The sequence below is a fragment of the Pongo pygmaeus genome, chromosome 11, assembly GCF_028885625.2.
Source record: "Pongo pygmaeus isolate AG05252 chromosome 11, NHGRI_mPonPyg2-v2.0_pri, whole genome shotgun sequence".
NCBI classification, from domain to species: domain Eukaryota; kingdom Metazoa; phylum Chordata; class Mammalia; order Primates; family Hominidae; genus Pongo; species Pongo pygmaeus.
The window spans coordinates 72820180-72848053 of record NC_072384.2 but is presented as its reverse complement, the minus strand read 5'-3'; the positions used below and the strand labels follow the sequence as shown (position 1 = coordinate 72848053).

The following is a 27874-nucleotide window of genomic DNA, read 5'->3' as shown; positions in this document are numbered from 1 at the left end:
CTCCTGCTATTCTGGGTGGATGGCTGTTTTCCAGGCACCACGCTGCCTTTGTGGTATTTCTTACAGCTGTCATTTACCATTATCACATAAGCAGTATCTGTTTTCTCCACCAGATTAGAGACTTCCTGAGGGCAGGGGGGTGATATTCAGGTATCTCCCTGTGACTCCTACTATACCACGTATGCACCTTTTTGCTGTTGGATTATGAGGAAGGAATAGGGGTGCCTGGGGGCAGCCGCTGATTATCAGCTGGTGTAAGCATTTCAGCACAGTCATGACCAGCATAGCACCGTTTCCATCTGCAGCCCCTAACACGTGATCTGCTGCATAGTAGGTGCTCAATAAAGATTTGTTGATGGAGGCCAGGCCTGGTGGCTCACGCCTGTAATCCCAGCACTTTGGGAGGCTGAGGCAGGTGGATCATTTGAGGTCAGGAGTTGGAGACCAGCCTGGAAAACATGGTGAAGCCCCATCTCTACTAAAAATACAAACATTAGCTGGGTGTGGTGGCATACTTCTGTAATCCTAGCTACTTGGGAGGCTGAGGCAGGAGAATTGCTTGAACCCAGGAGGCAGAGGGTGCAATGAGCTGAGATTGCGCCTTTGCACTCCAGCCTGGGCAACACAGCAAGAATCCATCTCAGAAAAAAAAAAAAAAAAAAAAAAAAAAAAAAGTTTGCTGAAGGAATGTTGTCCCTTTCTGAGGTACCTTGAAGTGAATGATATGCCCCTTGGAGACAATGCCCATGTCTTTCAGGTCTTCTTCCTCCAGCAGCAGCAGCCGCTTCCCTGTAATGTTGTTTTCTTTAAACAAGCTTGCATATACACTCATCTCTGCTGAAGAGTCACCTGAAGGAAGTGATTAGAAAGCAGAATAAAATTAGATGAAATCACATCCAAAACAAAGTTAACTCCATGAATTAAGAAGGTAACTTATTCCACTTGCCTTTTCTGACGAGTTGCTGAACCCAACAATACTGTGAAAGAGAAGACACATACGGTTTTGAAGATTCACACATGGTCAGTGGCCAGTCTTCACAGTAAACATAGAGTTTTCAATAGATCAAAATAGCTTTAATTCCTGGCTCAACCACAAAGGTAAAATAGAAGACTTTCTCTTTGTAGTTTTAAAACCTCAAGCTTTCAAATGGGAGATATCCCTCTCTTCGGGGGTCTTGGACAGTTAAAAGACCATTAGTTTTCCTCCTTCTTTGGGAGATATTTTTAAATCCTTTCAAGAGGGTTCTTACTTACAGTGATTTTTCCATTTATGTGCCAGTGGTCCCCTGGATTGCTGAGGGGCACCGGTTTACTCAGGAATTGTATGAGTTCCAGGGACCACACAGCAGTGGACAGAGCAACAGACAGAAGGAATCTTCTGTTCTAGGCCAGGTCATGAAGTAGCCATGTGGCCCTGGCCAAGTCAAAGTGTGGAGCTTCCTATGTAGAATGAGGAGATTGGACCCAGTGACCTAAGCTTAGTCCCTGTATATCACAGGGTCTGGGTTTACTGGTGGCCTCTCACAGTACCTTTGTGAGGGGAGAAGGATGGGAGGCCAGACTCAGTCCCTCTGATTCTCTGGGGGAGCCCTCAACTCTGGAATTTTATTTAAGTGGCCTGGAAACCACTCAACCTCAGAGCAAAGACTAAAAATAGCTGTTAGAACTCAGTGATTTTTCAAAAATTTCTTTTCAAATGACAGGGGAAACTTCGTAGCTAGGGATAAAGAGATTATATCCAGGATAGTGAATAAAGGAGACCCTGAGTCCTCTTTCCTTGTTAAGCAAGGCTGGCAGGAAAGTGAGACTCACTGGGGCTCAGTGAATGGGAAGAAATAGTGGCAACTGGTGCCAAGTTTCCTTACCCTATGGAAGCCAAAGAGGTTAGCTAATGTTGAAAGCAGGTGCACTTCAAAAGAATACAAAGGGCAGAGAGGGAAATGCCTGGGCCCAAAACCAGGTTGAGCTAGGTAAACAGATCTTTTGAGGAGTTTCCAGTAGCTAGTCTGCACTTTGTGGCACCTGGTCTGTTCCCTGGGCTGGAGCCCAAACCCACTAAGGCTGGCATTACATCTTTTGTTTTTTTCATTTTCATTTAGCGATACCCTGAACTTGTTAAATAGACCTGGATAGGCATAAGTCCCTGAGTTTTATAGAACTTAAAAAAAATTTTTTTTTTAGATGAAGCCTTGCTCTGTTGCCCAGGCTGGAAGTACAGTGGTGTGATCTCGGCTCACTGCAACCTCCACCTTCCATGTTCAAGCAATTCTCTTGCCTCAGCCTCCCAAGTAGCTGGGATTACAGGCATGTGCCACCACAGCTGGCTCATTTTTGTATTTTTAGTAGAGATGGGGTTTCACCATGTTGGCCAGGCTGGTCTCGAACTCTTGACCTCAAGTGATCCTCCTGCCTCAGCCTCCCAAAGTGCTGGGATTACAGGCCACTGCGCCCAACCTAGTCTCTGAGTTTTCACATCAGGAATTTTCATATCTGTTTTGTCACTAAGAAAATAGATATGGCGATGTAACAGACTAAGTTGGATTGTTTCTCAGGGTTTCTATCAAGAATGCAGAGTGCAGGACTTCCTTTGGACTTCAACAGTCTGAGTGCAGCCTCTCAAAAACATAGAGCTTCTCTGGCTAAAGCTACAGAGAATGTCTGGGCGTGCTTGTGTCTATTCCCGCTTGGGAGGCCAGAATAAGGCTGGCAAATATGATGCCTCACTTTCAAACAGGCCTGAGGTGGAAGGAAAGCCAGTTCAGTGGTGTCCCAGCCCAGCACTGCCTTGACCAGATCCTCCTCCACCATGGCTCAAGGCCATCCCTGTTCTTGTAAAAAGATTTAAGATAACTTTTCCTTCAAGTATGTTCATTTGTTTTCCTGAGCTGCCACTTTAATTTCCTCATTGGTATTTGTTATTGTATTCTGGAATACTTTCAGAGCAAATTAGGAAGGTAGAACCCTCTTAGAAGATTTGCAGAGATACTTGCTTTACTCTTGAGGCTTTATTTTCAATCATTATTGCATTAAAAATAGAAAAAAGGCCAGGCGCAGTGGCTCACACCTATAATCCCAGCACTTTTGTAGGCTGAGGCGGGCAGATCACTTGAGGTCAGGAGTTCGAGACCAGCCTGGCCAACATGGTGAAACCCCCCCATCTCTACTAAAAATACAAAAATTAGCCAGGCATGCTGGTGGGCACCTATAGTCTTAGCTACTCAGGAGGCTGAGGCAGGAGAATCGCTCGAACCTCAGGAGGTGGAGGTTGCAGTGAGCCGAGATGGCACCACTGCACTCCAGCCTGGGAGACACAGCAAGAAAAGAATTTGTCAACTTCTCCTAGTTAGACTTTCCTAAAGCCCAATCTCTTCCCCTAAAAACTTAGGGAAAAATTTATGAAATACCTGCCCAAGTCAAATAAGGCATGAATACAAAGAGCTTACCACATCGTCTTCTGTCCATGCACTGATCTCAAAGGAAGGCAGCAGCTGCATGGGAAATATGCATGAAATGAAAAAAAAAGTAATATTATCATTGTCTTTTTGGTTCATCCTCTTGTCTCACTCTTTCAGCTCTCAGCTGCTGCTCTGGCTTGGTTCCTCCTGTAGGTTGGGTTGAATGGAAAACAGTTTTCCTGACCTTAAGAGGCAGTTCTCAGTGCTCCAGTAATGTTCACCAATCTCTCAGTAACAATTCATGTACTTTGGGAGCTGTTTCATATTCCTCTGTTGGTACTTGGTTTTTACATCCCACAATCAGGCCTCAGCAGTCAAGGAATTTCTGACATTTTCTCAGAGACCTAGAGTCTTCCTGAGAGTCTCAGCCAACATGAGGACTGTTGGATTATTAATGAAAATTCCAAAGCAACCACTTAGTAACCAGATGATGTATTATGCCTGTTCTCAAGGGGGAATTTCTAAGTGTTTAAAGATCTCATTTGCACAATATTTTAAAAACCAAATGTTAGCACCCACGGATGAAAAAGGACATGGGAAATTGGTAAGGTCCTAAGAAACCCAGGCTGCAGACTTGCTCTAACTAAAACAGATTAAAATACCTCCTGTGAGGTTCACAAGTACAAATGAAGATGTCTCCAGAGGACTTCAGCCTGCACCATTTTCAGAGCCAAAGAACTACTTACTGTCTTCAGTATATGCCCCATGGCCATCTAAATAATAAATGCTTACATAATTTTTAGAAGTCTGTGTGTCCTATAAGTCAAATTAGAGTTTGGTACAGCTATTAGCTTTAACTAGCCTAACTTGCTCCCCAAAAATGAATTGCTTATGAGATAATATGGCAAAACGTCACTCATCTTCTGTTACAAATAATATTTTCTTGTGAGTGAGTTTCAAAAAAAAGAAGTTGAGTTTGGTTGCTTTTACTGTTAGCATAAAAATCAGAGGGTAGGTGAGTTAACCTTTCTAACTTACAGGTATTTTGTACCCACATGCTCAAAATTCTGCTAGGAAGGGCACAGCCCCTGCCTTCAAGGAGCTTTTAATTTAACTGGGGCTAATACAGGTATAAATTATACCTGGGATACTCCAAGGCCACCTGAATCTTGGTTTACTTAATGCCTAACATACTGCCTGGCATACGGTATCTGGTAAATTTTTGTTGAGTCATTTTAAGGAATGAATAAAATTAAAGGGTGCATTTACTGGAATGCTAAGTTCTCTGGTATAGAGTTCAATGTCTATGGGTATACCATAGACAGATGTATTCACAAAGGGATTCGTAAAATAAGATGGGAGAATGGAGGGCAGCACGGCTTGAGCTGGGTCCTGCAGGGCAAGAAGAGAGGTGATTCCGGGTAAAGAGAAGCAACAAGGCAAAATCTGGCATGGCGGGAGAGGGAGGGACAGGAGGGAAGGATGGGAATGGAAGGCAGTGAGTTCATGTTGGAGGAAAAAGGGGAAATGAGGCAGACAGGGTGGGGAGGCAAGCGGAAAAACCCACTAGCTGAAATGGATATGAATGTGTAGGTTTGAGTATTTATAGACAAGTTGTCAGGACATAAAGTACACACTGAAATCGATCGTGTTCTGCATATACTCTGTTACCTGCATGTGCTTCCCTTCCCTCCAGGGTTGCCTTTACCTCCTCGGAAACACTTGAGGTGGGTAGGAATCATCACACACACTCACTTGCTTTAATAATGGGGAAAGGAGAAAGACTTGAGGAACAGAATCTAAAGCTGAACTGGATCAAAGAAAATAGGTGACAATTTTGTCTCTTCACAGGGCAGCTGGACACAGCTGCAGAATCATGCCATTCCCTTCTCCCATCACAGAAGCAAATGTGAAATACGAAACTTTTTTGGTTCGTTCAAGAAACAACAGTCTGAGTTACAGAAATATTTTCCTGCATCAAGGCTCTCACCTTTATAGAAACTGGGATGGGGGGAGGGGATGTGTAGTGTTATTTTTATAAAATTCCCAAATGTTGTACTAAACAAAATTGAGAAGTAAGTATTTTTTGAATAGAATAGAAGTTGTAAATGAAATAACTAATCACAACCAGAATCTTTGGTTTTAATGTCAAAAGGAGAGGGGGTTGGTTGCACACTGAGGATGGTTCTCCAATACGATGCCTAGGGAAAGGCACTGGCTTCAGCTGGATGCTCACTCCAGCAGGATTCTTTGCACAATGCTAGCAAAGATCAGTGAGAGGAAGGCTGGAGCCAGGCACTGCTTCATGACGGTTTGAATTTGGTAAGACGGGGGATAAGAGTTAATGATCTCCAGCCACAGAGTGGCTTACCATTTCCTTTATGTTTTCTGTACCTTGTTAACATATCAGTGTATCTGCTGTAGGATGAGTTCTAAGCCTTTCTTTCTTTGGGGAATAAAAAAAATCCACCCCATGACTGTCCCATCACTTTACAAATTTATTATTTACACTCCCACTGACTTTAGGAGAGAAAAGCTAACACTTGTGTGCATGCGTGTGACAACGATTCCTTCAAAGGATGTTGGGAATCCAGTCTAACAGGGATCTTATATACACAGCAACACATAACAAAGGGATTTACTGTCAAAACGTTTATTGCAAAATGGAGTCTTAGAACAAAGGAAAGCAAAGAAAAGTTCACATCAAAATGAAATGTATGACACCAACTTGGATTTCTGAATACACTGTGGACTTTGTGCTGGAATATCAAATTCCAACTATAAAATCAGTAACTGAATAGTCTTACCACACAAGAGTAAAATTTAATCTTCCATACAAACATTATACAAGATATTTGGCATAGGACTTGCTCAGAATAACATTGCAATAGAATAATTGAGAAAAAGTTTTTGTTAAAAAAACAATAAAGTGATAATGCCATCTATTCAAAGCTCACTCAAAGAATATAAATATTTTCTATTATTTAGTACAAAAATTTTAAGAGTGCAAAAGCAATATGTGCAGTGTATCATATCTGACATTAAAAGATATACTATTCTGCACACAATATAAAATAATTAATGTAGGTGCTTGGAACTCTAGTTTCGAAGTAAATAATCACATGCCAGAAAGCTCCTCACAGGCAACAGAGTGCAAACAAAGGTGGAGTCTGAGAAAACACAGCTAGTCTTCTAGATTTCCTGATAGACACTCATTTTTCATCATAGAAATGCTGTATCTAGAGCTGTCAGGCTATGCTACAATCGAGAGAAGAGAATAGATTTTTATGTCTGGCGATGCTTAACACTTAAACAGGAAAACAGTCTTACTCAAAAGCAGCAAAAGGTGCCTGATTATAGAAAATTTATGCTCTCTTATATATGTGGTATGATGAAACTCTGCTACTTTCAAAAGGCTGCAATAAGTCTAGTATAATAATTTTTTTAAGTATTAATATTTAACTCAATAAGTTTTAAAACTGTCTTTCATAAAACTCTTACCATTCCAATGAAAACTCTGAAAAATAAAGTTATATGCACAGTAATTCTGGGAGGTCATTCTGGATCACTCCTAAACCCTCCCCCGGCCCCTAATTTCTTGATTTTTAATGGGGATCAAGTTTGACTACCTTAGCTAGTGTTTAAAAGTCTAACAAATTCACTGCATGTTAAAAATCACTGGTTAAAAACCCACCCTCAACATTTCCAGAGCACCAAAAACAGTGAGCTGTATGCTTTCAACTTCTTTTCACTGGTTATGTAAAATAGTAAAATGTAATTTTGCTTTCAAAAATGAGTAGAAAAAGGAGGCTTTAAATTAACCTATAGAATTGTAGCTATCTCAATGAGGTTTTTTTTCTTTTTTTTTTTTTTAATTGTGGAATCAGTGTAATGGGAGAGTGACCTGCCCTGGTGCATTCGGCTGTTTAATCAAGTTGCCACCAGCATTCCTAAGGAGAAAGAAACCATTTTTAGGGAAATGGTGATTTAAGATAAAGCCATGAAACTCACAAAATTCAGGTTGTATGCTGCTGTAATTCTAAAAATACATTTTGTTTTGACTTGGGTAATTTTGTTCGGGAGAAAAATAATTAGACACGAAACTCTAAAGCTTCTGGATTTGATAAGTTTGTCAGTGGGGAAGGGACAATGCTACCGGGTTTTGTTTTTGGTTTTTTTTTTGAGATGAAGTCTCACTCTGTCATCCAGGCTGGAGTGTAGTGGTGTGATCTCAGCTCACTGCAACCTCTGCCTCCCAGGTTCAAGTGATTCTCCTGCCTCAGCCTCCCTAGTAGCTGGGGTTACAGGCATGTGACACCACACCCAGCCAATTTTTGTATTTTTAGTAGCAACAGGGTTTCACCATGTTGGCCAGGCTGGTCTCGAACCCCTGACATCAGGTGATCCACCCACCTTGGCCTCCCAAAGTGCTGGGATTACAGGCGTGAGCCACCGCGCCCAGCCCCTTTTGGATGGAAGACTTTACTGAGCACACTGTCCCTGGCATTCATAATGTTACTATTCCTGGCACGGGGCAGCAAATGCCACCCCAGTTGCTGTGACAACCAAAAATGTGCCCTAGCCCCAACACTCTCAAACACCATTCGGTGACAGCACCACCCCAGTTGAGAATGACTAGGAGGGTCTCATCAAATTCTACAGGATAACTTTATGAATTAAGAAAAAAAGATGAAAGGTGAGACATTTTCGGTTGCATGTCTCTGATAATTATTCCCACAATTGAGAGATTCAATTCTCATTTTGAATGTTTACATTTCTCACTGTTTCTTTTAACCCTTCTCTTTCTAAATGTACACTTTTGTAAATCAAGTAATTGGAACTAAATCCAACACTGATAATTGCCATTTCAAACACTGATCTGAAAAGTGAATTAGAAGCTGTACAGTATCGTCATTAGAAATTCTGCATATGGCTAATAAATATTCCTTTTAAAATTAATAGAGTCTAAAGTCTTCCAAAGGATCTTTACAGATAGAGTGAGACACTATAAAATTCTGATTATATGATTTAGATTTTAGGGATGTTTTAACATTTTCAAACCACTAGAAGGACATTGATTGGGAACAGAAAGTAATAGAGCCAACGTCACGTGGTAATGATCAATAGTCCAGTTCTACGAGGAGAACAATGTTAAGCTCTTCACTGAGGCCAATTCTGCTGTATTCTAATTCCTTGTAGGTTCTTGGTGGTAGAGTATTGAGCTATGACCATCTCTGGAATACTGGTGAGGAAAATGGCAGCAGTAAATAAATGAGGAAAATATTACCTAATTAATGATAAAGTTAGGTCCAGTACAGAGTCCTGTTATTTTTCTCTTTGGCCCTATTTGGCTGCTTTTATTAATGCATCAGAACTTTATGTATAATCATATGGATTTATATGTAAATTAAGAAAAAATGTCCATTTCATTCAGTTCATATGTTCTAAATGTATTGCTGATCATTCTTAAATGAGACTCAAGGTTTACATTCTTACATAAAGTGCAGAGATCCTGAAGTTAGCCCCAAAGATCCCCTTGCCTTTTTCAGCCTTGCTCAAATGTTACCTTATCAGTGGGGCCTTTCCTGACCACACTTTAAAAACCTCAACACTCACCCATGGGCCTTATCCTCCTTCCCGGCTTCATTTTTTGGCATATACTTATCAAATGTGAACATATGATGCATTTGCTTTATTTATCATCAATCTTCACTCACTGGCATGTAAGCTCTGTGAGTGCTAAGATTTTCATCTAGCTATCTTCCAGAACAGTGTCTGGCACAGAGAAGGAGCTCTATGAATATGTGTTGAATGAACGACTGTATCTTTACCTTGTAAACCCCATGCTATTGGCTCTCTCCTCAGGTGGCTGACCACTGCACCCCAGGGCATGCTGGAAAGACAGGAGTCCCAAGCCCTCCCTTCTACTCTACTCCAAGCTTTTCTGCTTGGGTGCATTGACTCAAGTCAGGTAGTACTTCTCTATGTCTGAGCACAGACAGGCTGTGTTCATGTATTTGTACATATGTGTGAATAGACAGAGAAACTAGTAGCATGGGTATGTGGGGGAATCCATCTTTTAGGGAGAGATTTATCTACTGTTTTTGTGTTTAGTCTCACCTCAGACCAGGTTAAGCTGGCCAGGGCTCATGGTTTTCAAAGAGCAACAGAAGAAATCTGTTTAGCTTACATTCTAAGAATGTTCTCTTTATCCTTCCTGAAAGCTATCCACTTTTAATTTCATCTCATACTACAGAGAAAATATTATTTGAAACTGATAGTTTCCCAGAAGGTTACTGAAATCACTTATTTTTCAGTGTCTTCAACTGGCACCATTCATAGTAGCTAACATTAACTAGCCACTTTCCATGGGCCTGGTGCTGTGTTAAAGTGCTTTACGTATATTATTTCTTTTAATCCGCACAATGATCCTTTCAAGTAGGTACTATTATTATTCCCACGTTGAAGATCAGCAAACAGATGCACAAAGATTAAATAATTTTCCCAAGGTTGTCGAGCAACTGGGCCCAGGATTCTGAGTGACAGACTCTGATCCCTTTCTTCATCACTATGCCACCTAGACTGCTGTACACCTCACACCCAGAACATTCTATTAGTTATTTCTCCCCAAATGAAGCTGGCACAGCATACTGATCATTATGTGGTATTTTTCAGCTCTCAAGGGGCATTAGAAACATGTCACGCTTCAAATTCTAAGAGGCTTTTAATGATCAAATATAGTTAGAAATACTATTAGATCATATGTATGATGATGTCCTTTCTTTAAACTTCCATAAAAAGACCCACCAAAAATATTTTGGTTTAACAGTCAAATAATGACACTCCTTTCTAATTTAGATTGAAAAAAGTCTTAGTTCTTTTGCCTCACATAGATAATTAAAAGTGTTTTATAATTTAAACAAGCTTTGACAAATAGGTGATAACATTCTGAGAATATCCTTGGCTAGCCAGGTTTTCAGAGCAGTGCCTGTATCTACTTCTAAAACACCAACATTATTAAGCAGGGTTAAAACAAAAAACAACCCTGGTAGGCTAAACTTGATATGGAAAGGACCTGTGCTTTTGCCTAAGTGAGGATAACTTATCTTTACTATTTCTTTTGTAATATTTAATTTCCTCTTTAAAATAGCTGAGCATATGCTTAGAATCCTGGATTATTACGCCCCTCTAAAAAACAAACCACCACACATACCCCACTTGCTGGAAAATCCAGGAGAGGCATGAACTCACCCCACTAGAAGCATCCCCTTAAGACCACCTCTTTCTCTTTGTATAAAGCACAAGCACAGCCTTAAATGACAGTGTGTTGTTAAGAAGCTTCCATGGCCAGCAGTGGTATGAAAGTTTGCAACATCTGCTGTTGGTTTCAAATCAGGGTATTTTTCCTTCAAATACACTACTGAGAACACTGCTCAGGCTTTACTTTGAGCAGCTGTGCTATTTAGTACTAAAAATTCTCAGCACTTAGGTATTTCTGAAGAGCATTTTGTTATAACCTTCTTAGATCATCTCAGTATTGTTGTTGCTGGATTTTGTACTATCAATTCTTTCTTTTTTTTGTTTTTTGAGACAGGGTCTTGTTCTGTCACCCAGGCTAGAGTGCAGTGGTGCCATCATGGCTCACTGCAGCCCTGACTGATTGCTAGGTCTCAAGCAATCCTCCTGCCTTGGCCTCCCAAGTATCTGGGACTACAGGTGTGTGCCAGCTAGTTTTTTAATTATTAGTAGAGACGAGGTCTTACTATGTTGCTCAGGCCAACCATTTCTGATATTACAGTGTATTGCTATAAGAAAAAGTATGTCACAGAATTACTACATGTCACAGAACAGTTAGGAGTTAAGAGTGTTTGTTCAAAATGTAAGTTTTTAAAAATGATTTGAATAAAGGAAATAAAGTCAAATACAAACTAAAAAGTATTCATTAAAAGAAGAAGCCAGAATGTCATTACTTTAAAAGTCCTATATTGTATATAGAATCACAAATTTCTATAATCAGGCACCACATTTGCTGATTCATAAATATACCTCTTTGGCTTAATTCTCCCCCCATTTTTTTGTAAGCAAAAATAAATCAAAAGTAAAGTAGAATTGATAAGAAATTACGGTCATGTAAATGTGATTGGCCTAAAAATGCAGTGCTTGGCTTTCTGCCTCCTTACTGGTTTTTGTACAGACTGAGATAAACAAGTTACTTTTGTGTTTTCCAAACATTTGTGATTTTATTACTTTGCTTTCTGCTTTCATTCACTATTATCCATGTCATTATCCTCCTCCTCACCATCATCATCATCATCATCATCATCATCGTCACCTTCTGACAAGTCAAAATCACTGAACCCCAGAGCCATGTTGACTTTCTTCCCCCTTCTCTTAGATGTGGTTTTGGAAGAATTCTGCTTGGCTTGCATGTTTATCTGCATCCCAGAATGCATCACAGCTCCTGCTTTGTTCATTGAGAAGATATCCCCAAAGCCCATCAGCATCATGGCCTGCAGACTTGGGTTCATGCCATGGCCCTCCCCGTTACTTGTTGCTGTGATCTGACATGACATCTCTGCACTGTTTGACTCCTCTGTTTTAGATTCAAAGTAAGACTCCTCAGACATTCTTGCAGCAAGAGGCAAGAGAAGCTATCAAAAGGGAAGAAAGGACAGAAGTAAAAAAAGAAATTAGGACCAATTTAAATCAGGAAAATAGATACCACAAAATTAGTTGGCACTACACAGGAGGTAAATGATTAGTGAAATAAATGAATGTAGGGAATTATGTGAGAATTTATTTAATGGCAGATTTGGCTCCAGCATATTTGCCATAATTTATGAATGACAGGATAAATCACAACCAAAAGTTTGCAAAGCACCACAGCAAGCCAAATTTCAAATGGAAAAGAAGTTGCAAGTTTTAAGCCCTCATTTTGCTTAAAACAAAATAGTTTTTAGGATTTATCTTGACTTTTCCCAATTTCACTTTCATAAGGAAACATTTAGTTAACCATTATATTTTTTAAAAAAGAAATTAAGCAGAGATTAAATCTCAAATGAAAAATTAAGAAACTTTGTACCCAAAAGAAAAGCTTAGAGGAAGCACAAAAGACAGGTCAGCAGTCTATACAGTTCTAGGGAAATGTGGGTTATTAACTACCTTTTTATCTGGATTAGTACTCTGAATATACACTAAAAATTAGTCTAGAATTCACTTGCTTCCACTTATTTATTTATTGTAGCCAGAACTGATGTAATACTATTTATTCAAATTATTAAATAATTCACTTGTGAACAAATTCTAGATTCTGTCTCACATTTAAGTTAGACATAAGTACGTAAACACATGAAAACTGGGAAGAAAGGAAAATAGTGTTATTCTAATATGCTCTGATATTCAAGTTTTCTTCTTTCAACAGAACTTTTTTCTAAGATGTCACCACTCACAGTGGTCACAGACATTATCTTCTACTTTACGTAATTATTTTGAACAGCCAACTTATTCCCATAAATGTTTGGGCATATCCATTTCAGGGGTAAAACTGTTAGCACATGAAAAATGTTACTGCCTTTTCTTTTGAGAAACAAGCAAATCAAGGCTTATGTTTTTGGCATAGTTTCAATATGGATACATTTATGATAAATAATGTACAAATAATATACTGGGATGACCTCTATATTCTGGTACCTAATATTCAGGATCAATTTCCTAAATTTTTTTTTTTTTTTTTTTTTTTTTTTCTGAGACAGAGTCTAGCACTGTCACCCGGGCTGGAGTGCAGTGGCACTATCTCAGCTCACTGCAACCTCCACCTTCCAGGTTCAAGCGATTCTCCTGCCTCAGACTCCCGAGTAGCTGGGATTACAGGCACCCGCCACCACGCCCAGCTAATTTTTTGTATTTTTAGTAGAGAAGGGGTTTCACTATGCTGTCCAGGCTGGTCTTGAACGCCCAACCTCGTGATCCACTCCCCGCCCCCCCACCAGCCTCCCAAAGTGCTGGGTTTACAGGTGTGAGCCACCGTGCCTGGCCTCAATTTCCTAATTTTTAAAGTGAAGTTGGAGCTGAGTTTTTAAAAAGTAGCTTGCTCTTTTGGGAAAAACCCTCCTGGAGTTGTTAGTTCAATAACTTTAATTCATATAATTCAACTGAAAAGTATCCATTATATGGAAGAAAACAATTGCTTTAAATCTTTAAACACTGGAAACAGGATGTTATTTCCCTTGCAGTCAACCTTCTCAGCTTCTGAAATTCGTTTTCAATTGTTAGATATTCTCAGGAACTCTTTGTGGCTCATTGTATTATTTTGAGGGTCATTAGGTTTGACTCTAAAGATCTCTATAAATGTTTCTCAGATAAGCCTGTATGCTTAAATAAAAAGTTTACATCAAGCTTCAACTATAATTAGAAAATAAACATCCATATTTATGCATAATTAATTAATCTCCTCAAATATCCTTAACTAATGTTTTAGTTTTAGGAAAGAAAATAGTGCCCTTGAAATTAATTCAATGATACAATTTTTTATGAAGTTACATAAATGTTAAACTTACATAATTAAGATGAGGCCACCTACAGGAAAGCTAAACCTCCAGCCACTTCCTTTTTAAAATGTTTATTTCATCTTTCTCTAAGAAATCTCAGTTAAAGCTAAACAGAAACTGATGTGAGGACAAAAGAAAATACCTACTTACAAAATATCTGAACATAAACTTTCTTTCCTTCAGAGATACCAGCTCTAAGCAGAAGACACATTAAAAGCAAGTACTGTAAAGAAAGAAAACTTATCTCCCATAAGGAAAAAAGAAGAAAATCTCATTGAGATTGTGCTGCAGGCACATTGTTAGATGGTAGCCCTCAGAGCAGTTCCTTCACAGAAAGTTTTGTGGGGTTAAAAACTCAAGCAGGCAACCTACCGAGCACACAGAGCTTTATTGTAGAGCACTTTATTATTTATTACGTAACTATGTTACTAAGAGCAATAATGTGTGCAAGGCAGCCCATTTCTTAGCAAAACTGATGCCAATAAACTAAAGAAAGGTTCTGAAGCATATGTGAATGGGTAAAGTTTTTTCTTACAATACTACATTTAGAAAGAGTGAAGCCATGCAATGCTTTACAGCTTTAGATTTCAACGCATTTTAAAGCAAAACAAAACCTCGCAGACTTCAGAAGCTGTGCTCTAGGGACGAGGTCACATTTTTGCTCCTGTCCCTCATGAGCTCTGGGAGAAGCACTGCTCCTATGCAGATCCCTAGAGTGAGGCTTTCAGAGGCTGCCTGCTGACACCCAGTCAGCCAGAACAGGAAACTTCCCTCATCGTCTTTCTCACAAGCCAAGTTAAATTCACAGATAAAATGTGGCACTTTTAATATGTTCCATGATAGTGTTATGGATAGCAATTCAATTCATTTTGGAATTCCCTGGAGAACCAAAGTCCTTTTTTCCCAAGTTGAATCTGATAATAAACATTTAGCTTCATTGTATTTTCCTTTTTTGGATTATCAGGTTGCTTCTCCACACAAGTTAGGAAGGAGACAAACTATTTTATTCTTTAGACACCGGAAAATACTTTGCAACTGGGCACTGGCTGCTTAATGAAGATTAAGACTTTTAAAGATAGGAAAGCTTTTTGAAGATCACAAAACGAACGGCATTTCAGTATTTTTTGGCATCACCATAGCAACTATCAAAAATGAATTTAAAATATATGTTTACTTTTAATCTACCATTACTTGGGTAATTTTAAGTGAACAAATATTGCCCATTAAAAACCCTGGAAAAAAAAATTATAAATTTATACTTAATTCCTGAAAATGTTATGCCATTTAAAATAGGAAAGAATGCTGAAATTTGATTAGACTTGAATAATACCATATCAGCATGTAAGCTCAAGGTTAGTGTATAACCAGTGAAATGCTTAAAAATAATTTTTCTATTCCTCTAAATACAAGACTTGGGAGAAAACAAGATACTGCCTAGGTGTAATAAATACTGAAAGCTTGTCCAGAGAGAATCTTTTTCCAATATTTTGCTGCCCATGATCATAACACTAAATTGAGTACGAAATATTAATGCTTCTCATTTGCATGTCATCATGGTTAGCTCCATTTTAGAAGGAAAACATGGTTAAGTTCTGACACATCAAAGACTCTGTTAGTCAGTGAGCTGCTGGAGTTACGGTTATTAATGACTGAGCGACTAGAAGGAGTTAATCAGCACCGAGGTGCATGTTCTGAGACTGAGCAGATGGTGTGAAAATACATCGGATTTTATTATTGTAATTCTAATATACAAACACACTGACAGAATAACAGTTCTTAAGGAAGGAGCCAGAAATAGGATAAGCTTTTCTTTTAAATTTCTGGCATTTTATTAATTGAAATTAGGTATGAACGCTGCTTGAGTCCACACGCGGGCCCTTTAATACACAGGCGCGAGGCAGGAAATGAGGAGGGGGCGGCGGGAGGCAGGGGAAGAGGTGCCATGCTGCCATGCTCAGCCGTGCAGCCTAGAGCCGCATACGGAAAGACGGCGAAGGGGGAGGGTACTCACCGGGGTGTTGGACTGCTCTGTCAGCTTTTGCTCCCACATCTTTAAACGTCTTTCTCGTTCTTTAAGCTCCTGCTCCTTAAAGCTGAGATCACGCTCTAGTTTCTTTAGCCTCTCAAGAGTTGCCTCAATTTCGCACCTGCACAGGGATAGCTGGTGTTAAGTCTCAACTTTACTTAAGAGACATCAAGCGCTTAGTGGGTCCATCAGAATGCTAATCAAAGTAAAAGACACATGCTGGTGCTTTAAAATCAACCAGGAAACTGCCGGGGAGAAGGAGTCTTTTATGTCCTTAAATATCAAGAGGTAGTTTCTAGCTTGGAAAAATAAGCTCAAAATATTTCAACAAAGTGTTGAAAGTGTTATGCCATAGTGCAGCATAACCTATGGAGCTGGTGTCCTGGTACAGCCATTTAGTAAATGCTTACATTTATCTAGTTTTTTACAGTTTGTAAGTGATGTTATATATGATCTCATCTTATTCCCATAACAGTATTCCCATAACAGGTATTAATCTCATAGTATAGGTGGGAAAATGATATTCAGGTTAGGTGGTCAACAACACACCATCAGTAAGTGGTTGAGATGACACTTTAGGCTACTCATTGGCTGAGTAACCCAAGCAATCAATTGACTAACCTGTCTCAGTTTCCTTGGTTGTAAGGGGTGGTGGTTATAGTACATTAGGGTTCTCCTACCTGCCTGATCCTTAGACTTACATAGGCAACTTGTTTTTTAAAAAAACCACACACCAGAACCCAGCAAAACATGGATTTCTAGGACCCTTCCTTAGAGCTCATGAGTCAGTAGGCCTGGGTGGGACCCTGGAATTTTCATTATTTTATAAAAGACCCGAGTAATTTTTACAATCAAGCAAGTGTAGAAAATCCTGGGCCAGATGAACTCTTAAGGTTCCTTTTAATTCTAATAATTTTTAAAGGAAGTTATCCCCTTTGTGTCTATAGGCCAACCAACCTCACCACTTGGAACCATGTGCCATGTTACAGAAATCTGTTCTTCACAGAAAGTGGAACTGGTACCATGGCTCAGCACAAATGTTTTTCTCCTTTAGGGCTGTTGCAATGTTTAAGTCTAAATTTATGTTTTGAGAACTGGAAGCTCTTTCCCTTGAGTTTCTGAAAAGCCTGTAAGTAAGCAACAATACTAAGAGAATGAGGGAGGGGGAGAGGGAAGTCAAGGCTAGACAAGGCACTGGAGAGAAGGATGCAGAAGAAGATGGGAACTGGGTGACTATTGCAGAATAGCTGCTGGGTGCTGCCAGCTACTGCTTCTAGGTGCCGCTGAGGCAATCTTGTGTTGTGATGGCATAATCATGATTGAGACGTTGACTATGGAAGGTGGAAGCCCCCATATCTAAGTTAATGAATATATGTAACCAAAGTCTGCCTTCTTCTTTCTAGGAAGAATAAGAGTTAAGTGAACAGCTTACTCTTACTGGAACATTCCAATGCTCTTACAGATAATAACTAAGTGAATGAAAACAAAAAGTTCAGGCATTCACTGGCAAAATCCAACTCTGAACAGGTATGGAGGTGGGTCTGGATTTGGCTCAACATTTCACTTCCCTACTCGTCTGAAATGCACCTCAGAGCAAGGGAGGCAGCAATCAGTTTGTAAGTAGCTTCTGCTGCACCGCCCACAAATATCAACACCCTGTGCCTTTTACTGGTGCCATTTGAAAAATCATAAAAGGCTATAAGTCACATTACAGTCCCTAAAGAAGGCAGTGAATCAGCAATCTTTCAGAATTATGACTGTACCATAAAGTCCAAATTTTATCCCTGATATTTCTGACAAAAATATTATGCCTATGCATGTAAACAAAGTTTTTATTTTTCAGTGGAGGACTGAGGGGAAAAAACGTGAAAAACCTTAGGGTAAATTTTTGTCACAAAAAAAGAAAAGAGTGAGCCATCTTCAGTCAGTGAGGCGGTCAGAAGGCGGCAAGGAGGTGGTGGAGCTGGGTGCGCTCAGTGTGCGATGGCAGAGGCCTGGGCCAGCATCTACACGGCGCTTCTGCCGACCCAGTCCCCACACCCCTGCCAGTGAGACATATCTCACTGATGTTCTTTTAGACCAGGGTAAATGGCCACTACATTCTATTTCACTTGTAATTTAAGCCAAAGATGCATCTCAAGTTCCAGCTTTGAGAGCCTACTGCGATTTTGAGCACTTCCAGAAAATAGATCAAGAGTTAAATGGACGGAAAGCTGTGACACAGAAACAAACACCGAGTAAATCTCCTTCCTCAATCTGTCTCTCAGGCTCAGCTTTCCAACAGCACTCCCAACACTGCAGAGTCTGAAATCGTGTGTGAGGTTATATGCCATTAGAGACGTGACCCCAACCCAGAGATGACACAAAAACAGCTGCTCCCTTGGTTTTTTTGGTGCATTGTTTTGCATCAAATGCATTTGTTGATATATAAACTTCTTGTTCTAAAAATATAGTTTAAATGTCTTAGTTGATGAAAATTATGGTCTTCTTGTAAGCCAAATCCAATCAAGGTCAATGTCAACTAGTATCAATTTTCCATATGCCAAAAACAGGCAATGAACTGTAATTATCTTCTTTCATCAGACAGAAACTTACTTTGAAATAAAAGGTCAATTTGTAAAAAGAGTGATATAGAATATGTATTACATGATAAATGTATAATCTGTTTATTAAATGTAGTGTTATATATTACATGATTTGTGCTAACATTGCACAAATTGCAAAGGTTACATTTTTGATCTCTGGTTTTTTGTTTTTAAGAAGGCATGTCATGGTGAGAGTACTTTGGTCACCACGGGAAACACAACCAACCAAGTGTTTTGCCAAGAGACACAGATCTGAACGCTCATCACAACACTGCACGGCTCATTCAGTGCAGGTTGCCACAGATCTACAGACAATCACATGGTTAATGAAAATCCAAAACAGGACCAACAGGATGACACATTTTCTGTTCTTAATGCTCATTGCCATTATTGCTAATAAGTCAATGGGAGGAGAAGTAAGCTGAAGATCTGATGACTGAGGAAAAGTCTGATACTAGATTTTGTTCCTATCAATCATTTATTAGGTCAAAGGAAAGAACACAGTTTATGTGGTTTTTAATAATGTAGTTTTAAAAAGAGTTTTCAGAATAACCATTCAGTTTTCTAAAAATACAAGTTGCATCTGGCCTATGTGTAGAGGAAGCTCTGCCAGAAAATAATCATTTGCCAGAAACACCACAGCAGGATTGGAATCAGGCTGCACTGTGATCACGGTCACTCTAATTTACTAAAACACTGTTTGGACACTAGTGATGTAGTTTCAGACACTAGATAAAAGTTGGGGGGAAAGGGGAGTAGTCTGAATGTGTTGTCTTTTGAAATGTTGAAATTATCTGATAAAAACATATAATTCTTTTCAGCAGTTTACATATTGAGTTAGACACCTTAATAACCTAAAATGATCATGCCCTGTAATATTTCTCTTAGCTAAAAATGAGAAGACAGCATGACAACGGCCACAAGTCTAGTAACCGCACTGTACAGCATGGGTGCAAGGGCAGGCCTGTGCTACCAGACCACCTGGGTTGTTACTGTATTCTGTACTGGGTTCTGTTCTCAGTACTGTATGATTTTGAGAAAGTTACTCAATTTACCTTTGCATCTGTGATATAATTTAGGGTTGCTATGGGGATTAAAAAAGAAAGTCTAAATGAAGTACAAGCATCTGGTAAGAACCTAATAAGTGATAACTGTGTTTATTATTATTAAAATTACTATTATAGTCCTGTTTTTAACCAATTGCCTGCTTCAGTGAAAACAGCTCTGCTGCTTCTCAAACTGTGGTTTACTGGTTCAGGTCAAGATATATATTCTCTCTCCAGCTCTCAGAACAGGATTAACAGTTCCTGAAAGATGAGGAGGCCCCTTAGGCAACTGTATGCCTTTTACTAAAATACTTCACTGTCTTGTACCTCCTTTTTCCCCCGTTCTCAATCATCAATTTTATTTCCCTCACTTTCATCTTTAAGCATTTTAAAAATTGAATTTATCATGCAACTAGTCCATGTTTAATGTGGAAGAAGTAGGGAATAAAGATATACAAATAAAAAACACTCTCTATAATCCCATTACCCAGTGATAACACTGACTTTTTGATACTTTTCTCTGTGTACATATACACAATAATATATATTTGTTTTATAAAAAATAGAATCATTCTAAACAAACTAGACTGTAGGTTCTACTTTGAAATCATTTATCAGATCTGTGATTTTAGGAATGACCATATTATTCTGTGTATGGAGATATCATCATTTTAAATTTATTTTAATTCTCTGTTTATTGCACTTTATACCATTTCTGGTTTACCCTTTTCAATGATGTTTTGCTGAATAAGTGTCCCTACATTTTTGCACAGCATTCTCATTTCTTTTCTTTTCTTTTTTTTTTTTTTTGAATAGGATCTCACTCTGTAGCCCAGGCTGGAGTGTCGTGGCCAGATCTCGGCTCAATGCAGCTTTGACCTCCCCAGCTCAAGTGATCCTCCCACTGCAGCCTCCTGAGTAGCTGGGACCACAGGTTAGAGTCACAATGCCCACCTAATTTTTAAATTGTGAGTAGAGATGAGGTCTATGTTGCCCAGGCTAGTCTCGAACTTCTGGGCTCAAGCAATCTTTCACCTCGGCCTCCCAAAGTGTTGGGATTACAGGTGTTAGCCACCATGCCTGGCCTTGTTGACATACTTTAAAAGACTCCCTATCTTGGTATTAAAATCTTACTAATCCCTTTGGTAATAGATCAAATAGCATTTTCTCCAAAATCCTTTTACTATGTCCTTGGACTAGATCAGATTTCATGGCTATATGCTCTCAGACATCTAGTATATTTCTCTGTCATAATACTTGTCAAAATAGAAATGCGATAGTTTTGAATATATTTAATAGTTTAACATTGGACACTTGGGCTGGAGAGCTCCACATGCCCTGGGACTCTTGTGCTCATCGCTACAGCCCAGTACCAGAATGGCAACAGTCATTCTCACACCAGCAGAAGTTCAATGAATGGATAATGAATGAATGAATATAAGAAGTACTTTTGTCATGGCAAACATACATATTTATATTCTCCCGTATAATATCACAATCTCTTTTTATATTATTACCACCATGGTAATTTTCTCTCTTGCTTCCCCAAATATTTACGGAGCAAATGCTGTGTTCAAGGCACATTTTGATGCTGTGAGTGATGAACAAACGTGATTGTCTGCCTCTCTTACGTTTCAGCCTGTGAGACACACATTAAACAACTAACTGCCGAATTACTTCTTTTTTTTTTTTGAGACGGAGTCTCGCTGTGTCGCCCAGGCTGGAGTGCAGTGGCGTGATCTCAGCTCACTGCAACCTCCGCCCCCCGGGTTCACGCCATTCTCCTGCCTCAGCCTCCCGAGTAGCTGGGACTACAGGCATCCGCCACCATGCCTGGCTAATTTTTTGTATTTTTAGTAGAGATGGGGTTTCACTGTGTTAGCCAGTATGGTCTCGATCTCCTGACCTCGTGATCCACCTGCCTCGGCCTCCCAAAGTGCTGGGATTACAGGTGTGAGCCACTGCGCCTGGCCCTTATTACTTAATTCCAATAGCCGTAAAGCCTATGAAGGAGATGCTCTCAGAGCACATAAAGTGGAACCTGATCTGGCCTGGGGTCAGGAAGCATTTCCCTGCAGATGTGTTATTCAACTGCTATGTCAGTGATGGACAGGAGTTAAGGTGAGGTGTGACGGCAGGCGTGGTACACAGCTGAAACGGGATAAGCTTCAAAGAGAGGAAACTGCTTGTAGGGATCCTGAATAGGGAGAAATATGCATCTGTTGAGGGACTGAAAGGCAGAAATTAAGGGGAGAGTGATCTTCTTAAGCTGACACTGGTGAGGCCACAGTAATGAGGGTCTGGTGAGTCTTCTTAAGTATTCTGGTCCTTTTCATTCTTTGAGAATGATTCTTGCTCTGTCACCCAGGCTGGGCTTGAACTCCTGGGTTCAAGTAATCCACCCGCCTTGGCCTCCCGAAGTGCTGGGATTACAGGCATGAGCCACCGTGCCAAGTATTCTGGTCTTTGTCTTAAGAGTAATGGGAACTTATATATGGATTTTAAAGGAGAATGATCTGATGACATGTATACTGATCTCTTACTGCAAAAAACAAATATTACTTACATGTTTTGTTTTGTTAATTATCTCAGCCCAGAAAAAAGTCCCTTATACCTAGACTTGAGCTCACTGTATAATTTTTGTATCCCTAAATAAAAATTCATTTACCTCACTGGCCCTAGATAGATATTTCAAAGGAATAAAAATAAGTAAGGTTATTGTAAAACAACAAACAGAAAGCCCAACGAAGTATCTAGTAACAGGAGTAAACAATGCAGTAATTTTCAAAGTGCATGCAGTATTCATTTGGCATCAGCAGATGGCGTAAGGCGTCACATTACTGCCCACAGCTATCAGGAGCAGAGATGAAGTTACCTAAATCTCTGCTGAGTCAGGGGGGGAATAATGTCAGCTTCCAAACATGCTATTTATATTCATGCATCATGTGACCTGGCTCAAATGTTTCATCCTGGGTTTACTCTTCCACTCATGCAATACAATTTTCTCATTACTAAATTTATTTAACAAGCTTTAATAGGATTTATGACATCAAGTTTTCTTTTAAGAGTATTTTTGATGTCTCCCTATCCCCCTTCACTAGCACACACAGTGCTCTGCGAATTTCAAGGTAAACAGTATTCTTGTTTCTTACAGAACAGAGGACAAAGCTTCCTAACAAAGAGTAAACACAGAGAAATGTCTGGTAACCATCTTTTGTCTCAGAAGACATGATTTCAATTTTTTTTTTTTTTTTTTTTTGAGACGGAGTTTCACTCTTGTTGCCCAGGCTGGAGTGCAATGGCATGATCTCGGCTCACTGCAACCTCTGCCTCCAGGTTCAAGTGATTCTCCTGCCTCAGCCTCCTGAGTAGCTGGGATTACAGGCATGTGCCACCACACCTGGCTAATTTTTTGTATTTTTAGTAGAGACAGGGTTTCTCCATGTTGGTCAAGGTGGTCTCAAACTCCTGACCTCAGGTGATCCGCCCACCTTGGCCTCCCAAAGAGCTGGGATTACAGGCGTGAGCCACCGCGACTGGCCTCAATATTCTTTTCAAATACTTACACAAGGCAACAAGCTTGGAGAAACACTATTTCTTGCTTACTTATGAAATGCAGGACTTATACGATTTCCAAAATCATAAAAAAACCTTTTCTTTTTCCCTAAGCTATGCTCAGAAATCAGGACTGTCATTCAGATCTCTGGTTCACTTCTTCAATGAGACGAGTGATGGTCTTTAAAAGCCAGACGCTGTGGCCTGCTGTCGGGGCTACCCACCTCCACTCTGCCTTGTTGTGTAGGAATGAGTTACACTTGTCAGGAAGGCTCGTGTCATTTGACATGGACTCCAGGATTGAAATGATTTGCTTGAATGATGGCCGTTTCTGAAGAAGAGAAAATAAGTAATCATTCGTTGGGACTTAAGAAAGGAGATGTTTAAGAGAAAACGTAGATATTACAAGCATAGTAATAAACTCAACCCACCACAACAAAATAAAACATGATACAATGTCCTGATGTAGTTATTTTACAATCATCAGATCACTCAGGTTTAGGGAACTGTATTCTTTATTTTCAGTGAACTATTCACAAGGAGAGATTCAGGTGCTGTTTTTCTATCATGTGGCCTAAGGTTGGGATAATTCATGTTTTTTCTCCAGGAAGAGAGAACACTAACTCTCTCTTTTAGTTATGATTAAGAACTCCTAAAAGGAAACAATGAAGTCCTTTAAAAATCTCCGTGATAAAGCCAGTAAAAAGTTAACGGTAGACTGTGTGTGGTGGGATGTTAGTGTTCACTGTAAAATTCTTTCCACTTTTATGTTTGAATATTTTTATGATAAAGCGTTGGGGGGAAATCTACCTATCAATCTATTGGAACTAATAAAATTTTCCAAATTGGTTTGTCAGAAAAAAGAATTCAGGTACTATGCTGATTACCTGGGTGAGGAAATAATCTGTACTCCAAACCTCCATGACACACAATTTACCTATATAACAAACCTGGCCATGTGCCCCTGAACCTAAAAGTAAAGTAAAAAAAAGAAAAAAAAAACCCAATTTTAAAGGCATCAGAACTTCACTGTTATGATGTTATATTTATTTTCTGTTATATTTATGTTCTGTTATAATTAGCTTTAGTGCTAAGACACTATAAGGTACTGTTCACTAGAAATGAGCAGTGGTTAAGTGTGTTTCTTGAGCTAGCAGTAACTATTCTAGTCTATCTCTTTAGACTCTAGCCAAGGTTGAGACAAAAGTTAAAACAAAGAGAGAGAAAGATAATAAAAAGGATGATGCACATTCTCTCTCATCATGCCTCGTAATTACACCATTACTGAACAAATTATAGTTGCAGCAATTAAAACATGCATTTTAATTTAAGAGCACAAAAACAAGAAGAAACAATGTTGAGGTGGCTTGCTCTCAGGATTTAAGTGCTTCCTACATTACTAAGAAAAGCAATTTTTCCATTTTTCAGAAATATAAAAACCTAGGATATATATTGAGTTCTGCCATTATTATTCTCTTTCAAGGGCACTTGTGTGCATGTGTGTGCCTGTGTCTTTCCTTGAAGAGGGCATACATAGATAAATGTTACTGATATATATTAAGCCTTCTAATAAGCAAAGAGGAAAATGCCCAAAGTAGGAAGCTTGAAAAATGTTCTATTTATCTTCTTTAACTTTGTCCTCCTCTTAATTTCTCCCAGCATGTATCGGGTTTTAAAATGATTTTTTTTTTTTAAGACAGAGTCTTGCTCTGTTGCCCAGGCTGGAATGCAGTGGCATGATCATAGCTCACTGCAGCCTCGACCACCTGGGCTCACCAATCTTCCTGCCTCAGCCTCCCAAGTAGCGGGGACTAAAGGTGTTTGCCACCATGGCCAGCTAATTTTTTAGTTTTTTATACAGAGGGGTCTCGCCATCTTGCCCAAGCTGGTCTCAAACTCCTTGTCCCAAGTGATCTTCCGGCCTCAGCCTCCTAAAGTGATGGGATTACAGGCATGAGCCACTGTGCCTGGCCTGAAAAATGTTTTAATCATTTGCATAAGAACTAATTATATAATAAAGGATTTTCATTTTGCAAGGAAAAGCAGCAGGAGGAGCTAATGAATTTTTAAAGAATAATTTCCCTACATTTAATCATTCTTAAAATAAGATGAAACTCTTCTGTAACTGGATGACCAGCATCCCTAGAAAAAATTTAATTTTATAGTCAGAACCTACTCTTGGATAGAGGTTATCAAAGTGAACATTTAAGAGGTGATAACAATATAGATTTTTGTGGTAATAATATTCTATGAGTATTCTGGTTACAGAATACAACACTTGGTCTAGGATCTTATATAAATTCCTCTGAAACAGATTAGGTTCCTTTTAGGCATTACATAGGCTTTGCTTATTCAAAAAAAATTAAAATAAAAACTGGGACCATTTGTGAAGCATCTACATACATTATTTCTCTATTTGTTATCTTCATTTTATAGGTAAGGACCACAAGTCTCAGAAGAGTAGGAAGTGCCCAGCATCACACAGGAAGCAAGTTACAGAACCAAGGGCTCTGTTCGTAAACTCTTCAACATCTTTTGTCACATAAGGGTAAGATACTACTTCCTATTGAACTTATGACTTCAACTTACTATTATTATTATTTTTGGAGACGGAGTTTTGCTCCATCGCCCAGGCAGGAGTGCAGTGGTGCAATCTCGGCTCAGTGCAACCTCCGCCTCCCGGGTTCAAGTGATTCTCCTGCCTCAGCCTCCCAAGTAGCTGGGACTACAGGAACGCACCACCATGCCCAGCTAATTTTTTGTATTTTAGTAGAGACGGGGTTTCACTGTGTTGCCTGGCTGGTGTCCAACTCCTGAGCTCAGGCAATCTGCCTGCCTCGGCCTCCCAAAGTGCTAGGATTACAGACGTGAGCCACTGCACCAGACCAACTTATTTTTTTCCCTATTTAGAAATGTCATTTTAGGACCTGAACCAATACCCACCTTTCCTTTTCTTCTCCTTCTCTTCAATAAAATATTTTGAGCACCTGTTGTAAGCCACTAGAAGGACTTGACATTTACCTAATATCAGCTTTCTCTTGCATACATCACCACCCCGCCCCCCGACCCTCATTGCAAAAGAACAGCAGTTCTATAGGTGGGCTGAATATTTTAATCTAGATGTTAATACCCTAAAAATTTAAGGACTTAAAGTCTTTTTTTTTTTAACTATTGCTCTACATATGCACATAGGACTGGCACTAACTTCTGGTTGAACTGCTACGTATTTCTAGCCAGAAAATGGATGTACCTCTCAGGAAATTTACTGTGGTCTGGCTACTTCAAGCAACAACAAACTGGGCATCCACTTTCCAAACTGATGTAATATGCAATAGGCAAATACATGTAACAATTACCTCTACACCCTTATAAAGCTTGCAGTCCATCTAGGAAGAAAATATGTCTTTAAAAATACAGCTGTACCAGGTTTAGGAAAAGTGCTAAGCCTGGGGTGGGATAAATAGAATAACCAAGGAAGACTTGATGATGAAGTATTCAATAGAATAACCAAGGAAGACTTGATGATGAAGTATTCAGAGGAGAAAGAAAAGAAGGAAGAGAACTTGTTTGGGAATGAAAGTATGTAAGGTGTGTCTAGAGGAGATCAGCAGTGAGTGAGTTGGAAATGTGGGCTGTGGCCAGGTATATAACCAAATCAAATACAGGGGACACGTCACTGTTTAATCAGAATAAAATGTCATGAATTTAGAAAATAAAAATCAATCTTAAACTTCCTTTATACTTCATGTGGCTGGAATGCAAGATTTCTTTGGTCCTAAAGAAGGGTTAGCTTACTACATGTTAAAGACACACCAGCTGCACAGCTTCAACACTGGGCCTAATGTTCTTGTTGTGTAAGGTGGATATACCATAAATGTATGTTCTTAGAATTTTAATTAATGTGGTACTGAGTGCTCAATTAAACTCAAAATTTGCTTTGCATACTGAAATATAATCACAATTATAGAGATGTAGTTGCAATAATCAAATTCAATGCAAATAATTTCAGGGAAAATTTCTATTTATGTATCAGAGAGAAACATGTCCAAAATGACTTCTACGTCACAATGGACATATAACTAGTAAGAAGGGTAGGGAAGGGGTACTATGATACCATTTTGACAGTATAAAGTAAATGTTTTAAAGCAAGCTTGAAAATCCCTGCTTATAGTTTCTACTGAATTAGTTGCAAAGTGTAGGCATTTCTCTTAATGCTTAAAAATCCCCATTCTACAAAATCATGTACTAAAAATTATAGGGCCTAAACAGGAGTAGGGCAGACCATTCAAAAACCATGCAACTGTGTCATCAAATACTAATAAAAAGAACAACAATCCTAAATACTAACACAGTTTAAAAAGATGACGCTTTAGTAAAAATAATACTAGGAATATCTAGGACTCTACTTAAAAAAAAAGGGTAACGGAAGTCTAAAGAACAAGGAGTGAAAGCAAAGATTTTGCAACATGTACACAGCACAGTTTGTTGCTGGGAGAACCAGCAACAAATTCTTCCAAGTTAAGCTAAGCCAAGCCAAGAAGGAGCACGTGGAGTGAACAGGCTTCATAGCACTGGTCCCTTGCTGCCTTGTTGGCTGCATTATTACACTTTGTGCTCAGTGCGAACAATGTGTTGGGAAACGTTATGAACCATCAACATGAATTCTGTGTTATACTAACATAGTCCCCAGTCTCCATTCTCACCAACTGCTTCTGAGTTA

At 39.3% G+C, this 27874-nt stretch overlaps 1 protein-coding gene across 4 annotated transcripts in view; it reads right to left on the bottom strand.

Moving 5' to 3' along the window:
• MAP3K20 (mitogen-activated protein kinase kinase kinase 20) overlaps positions 1-27874 on the bottom strand; it is a 192570-nt gene that overhangs the window by 34720 nt on the left and 129976 nt on the right. For 2 of the 4 annotated variants that reach the window (XM_063648320.1, XM_054477607.2), the window contains exons 10-14: positions 23379-23485; positions 15954-16089; positions 3444-3488; positions 947-977; positions 710-849 (exon numbers count right to left, since the gene is read on the bottom strand). In XM_063648320.1, the coding sequence (XP_063504390.1) occupies positions 710-849; positions 947-977; positions 3444-3488; positions 15954-16089; positions 23379-23485 (459 nt within the window). Of the gene's footprint in view, positions 1-709; positions 850-946; positions 978-3443; positions 3489-6032; positions 12047-15953; positions 16090-23378; positions 23486-27874 lie in introns of those variants that run through there. The other 2 variants (XM_063648321.1, XM_054477609.2) reach the window with 1 other exon arrangement.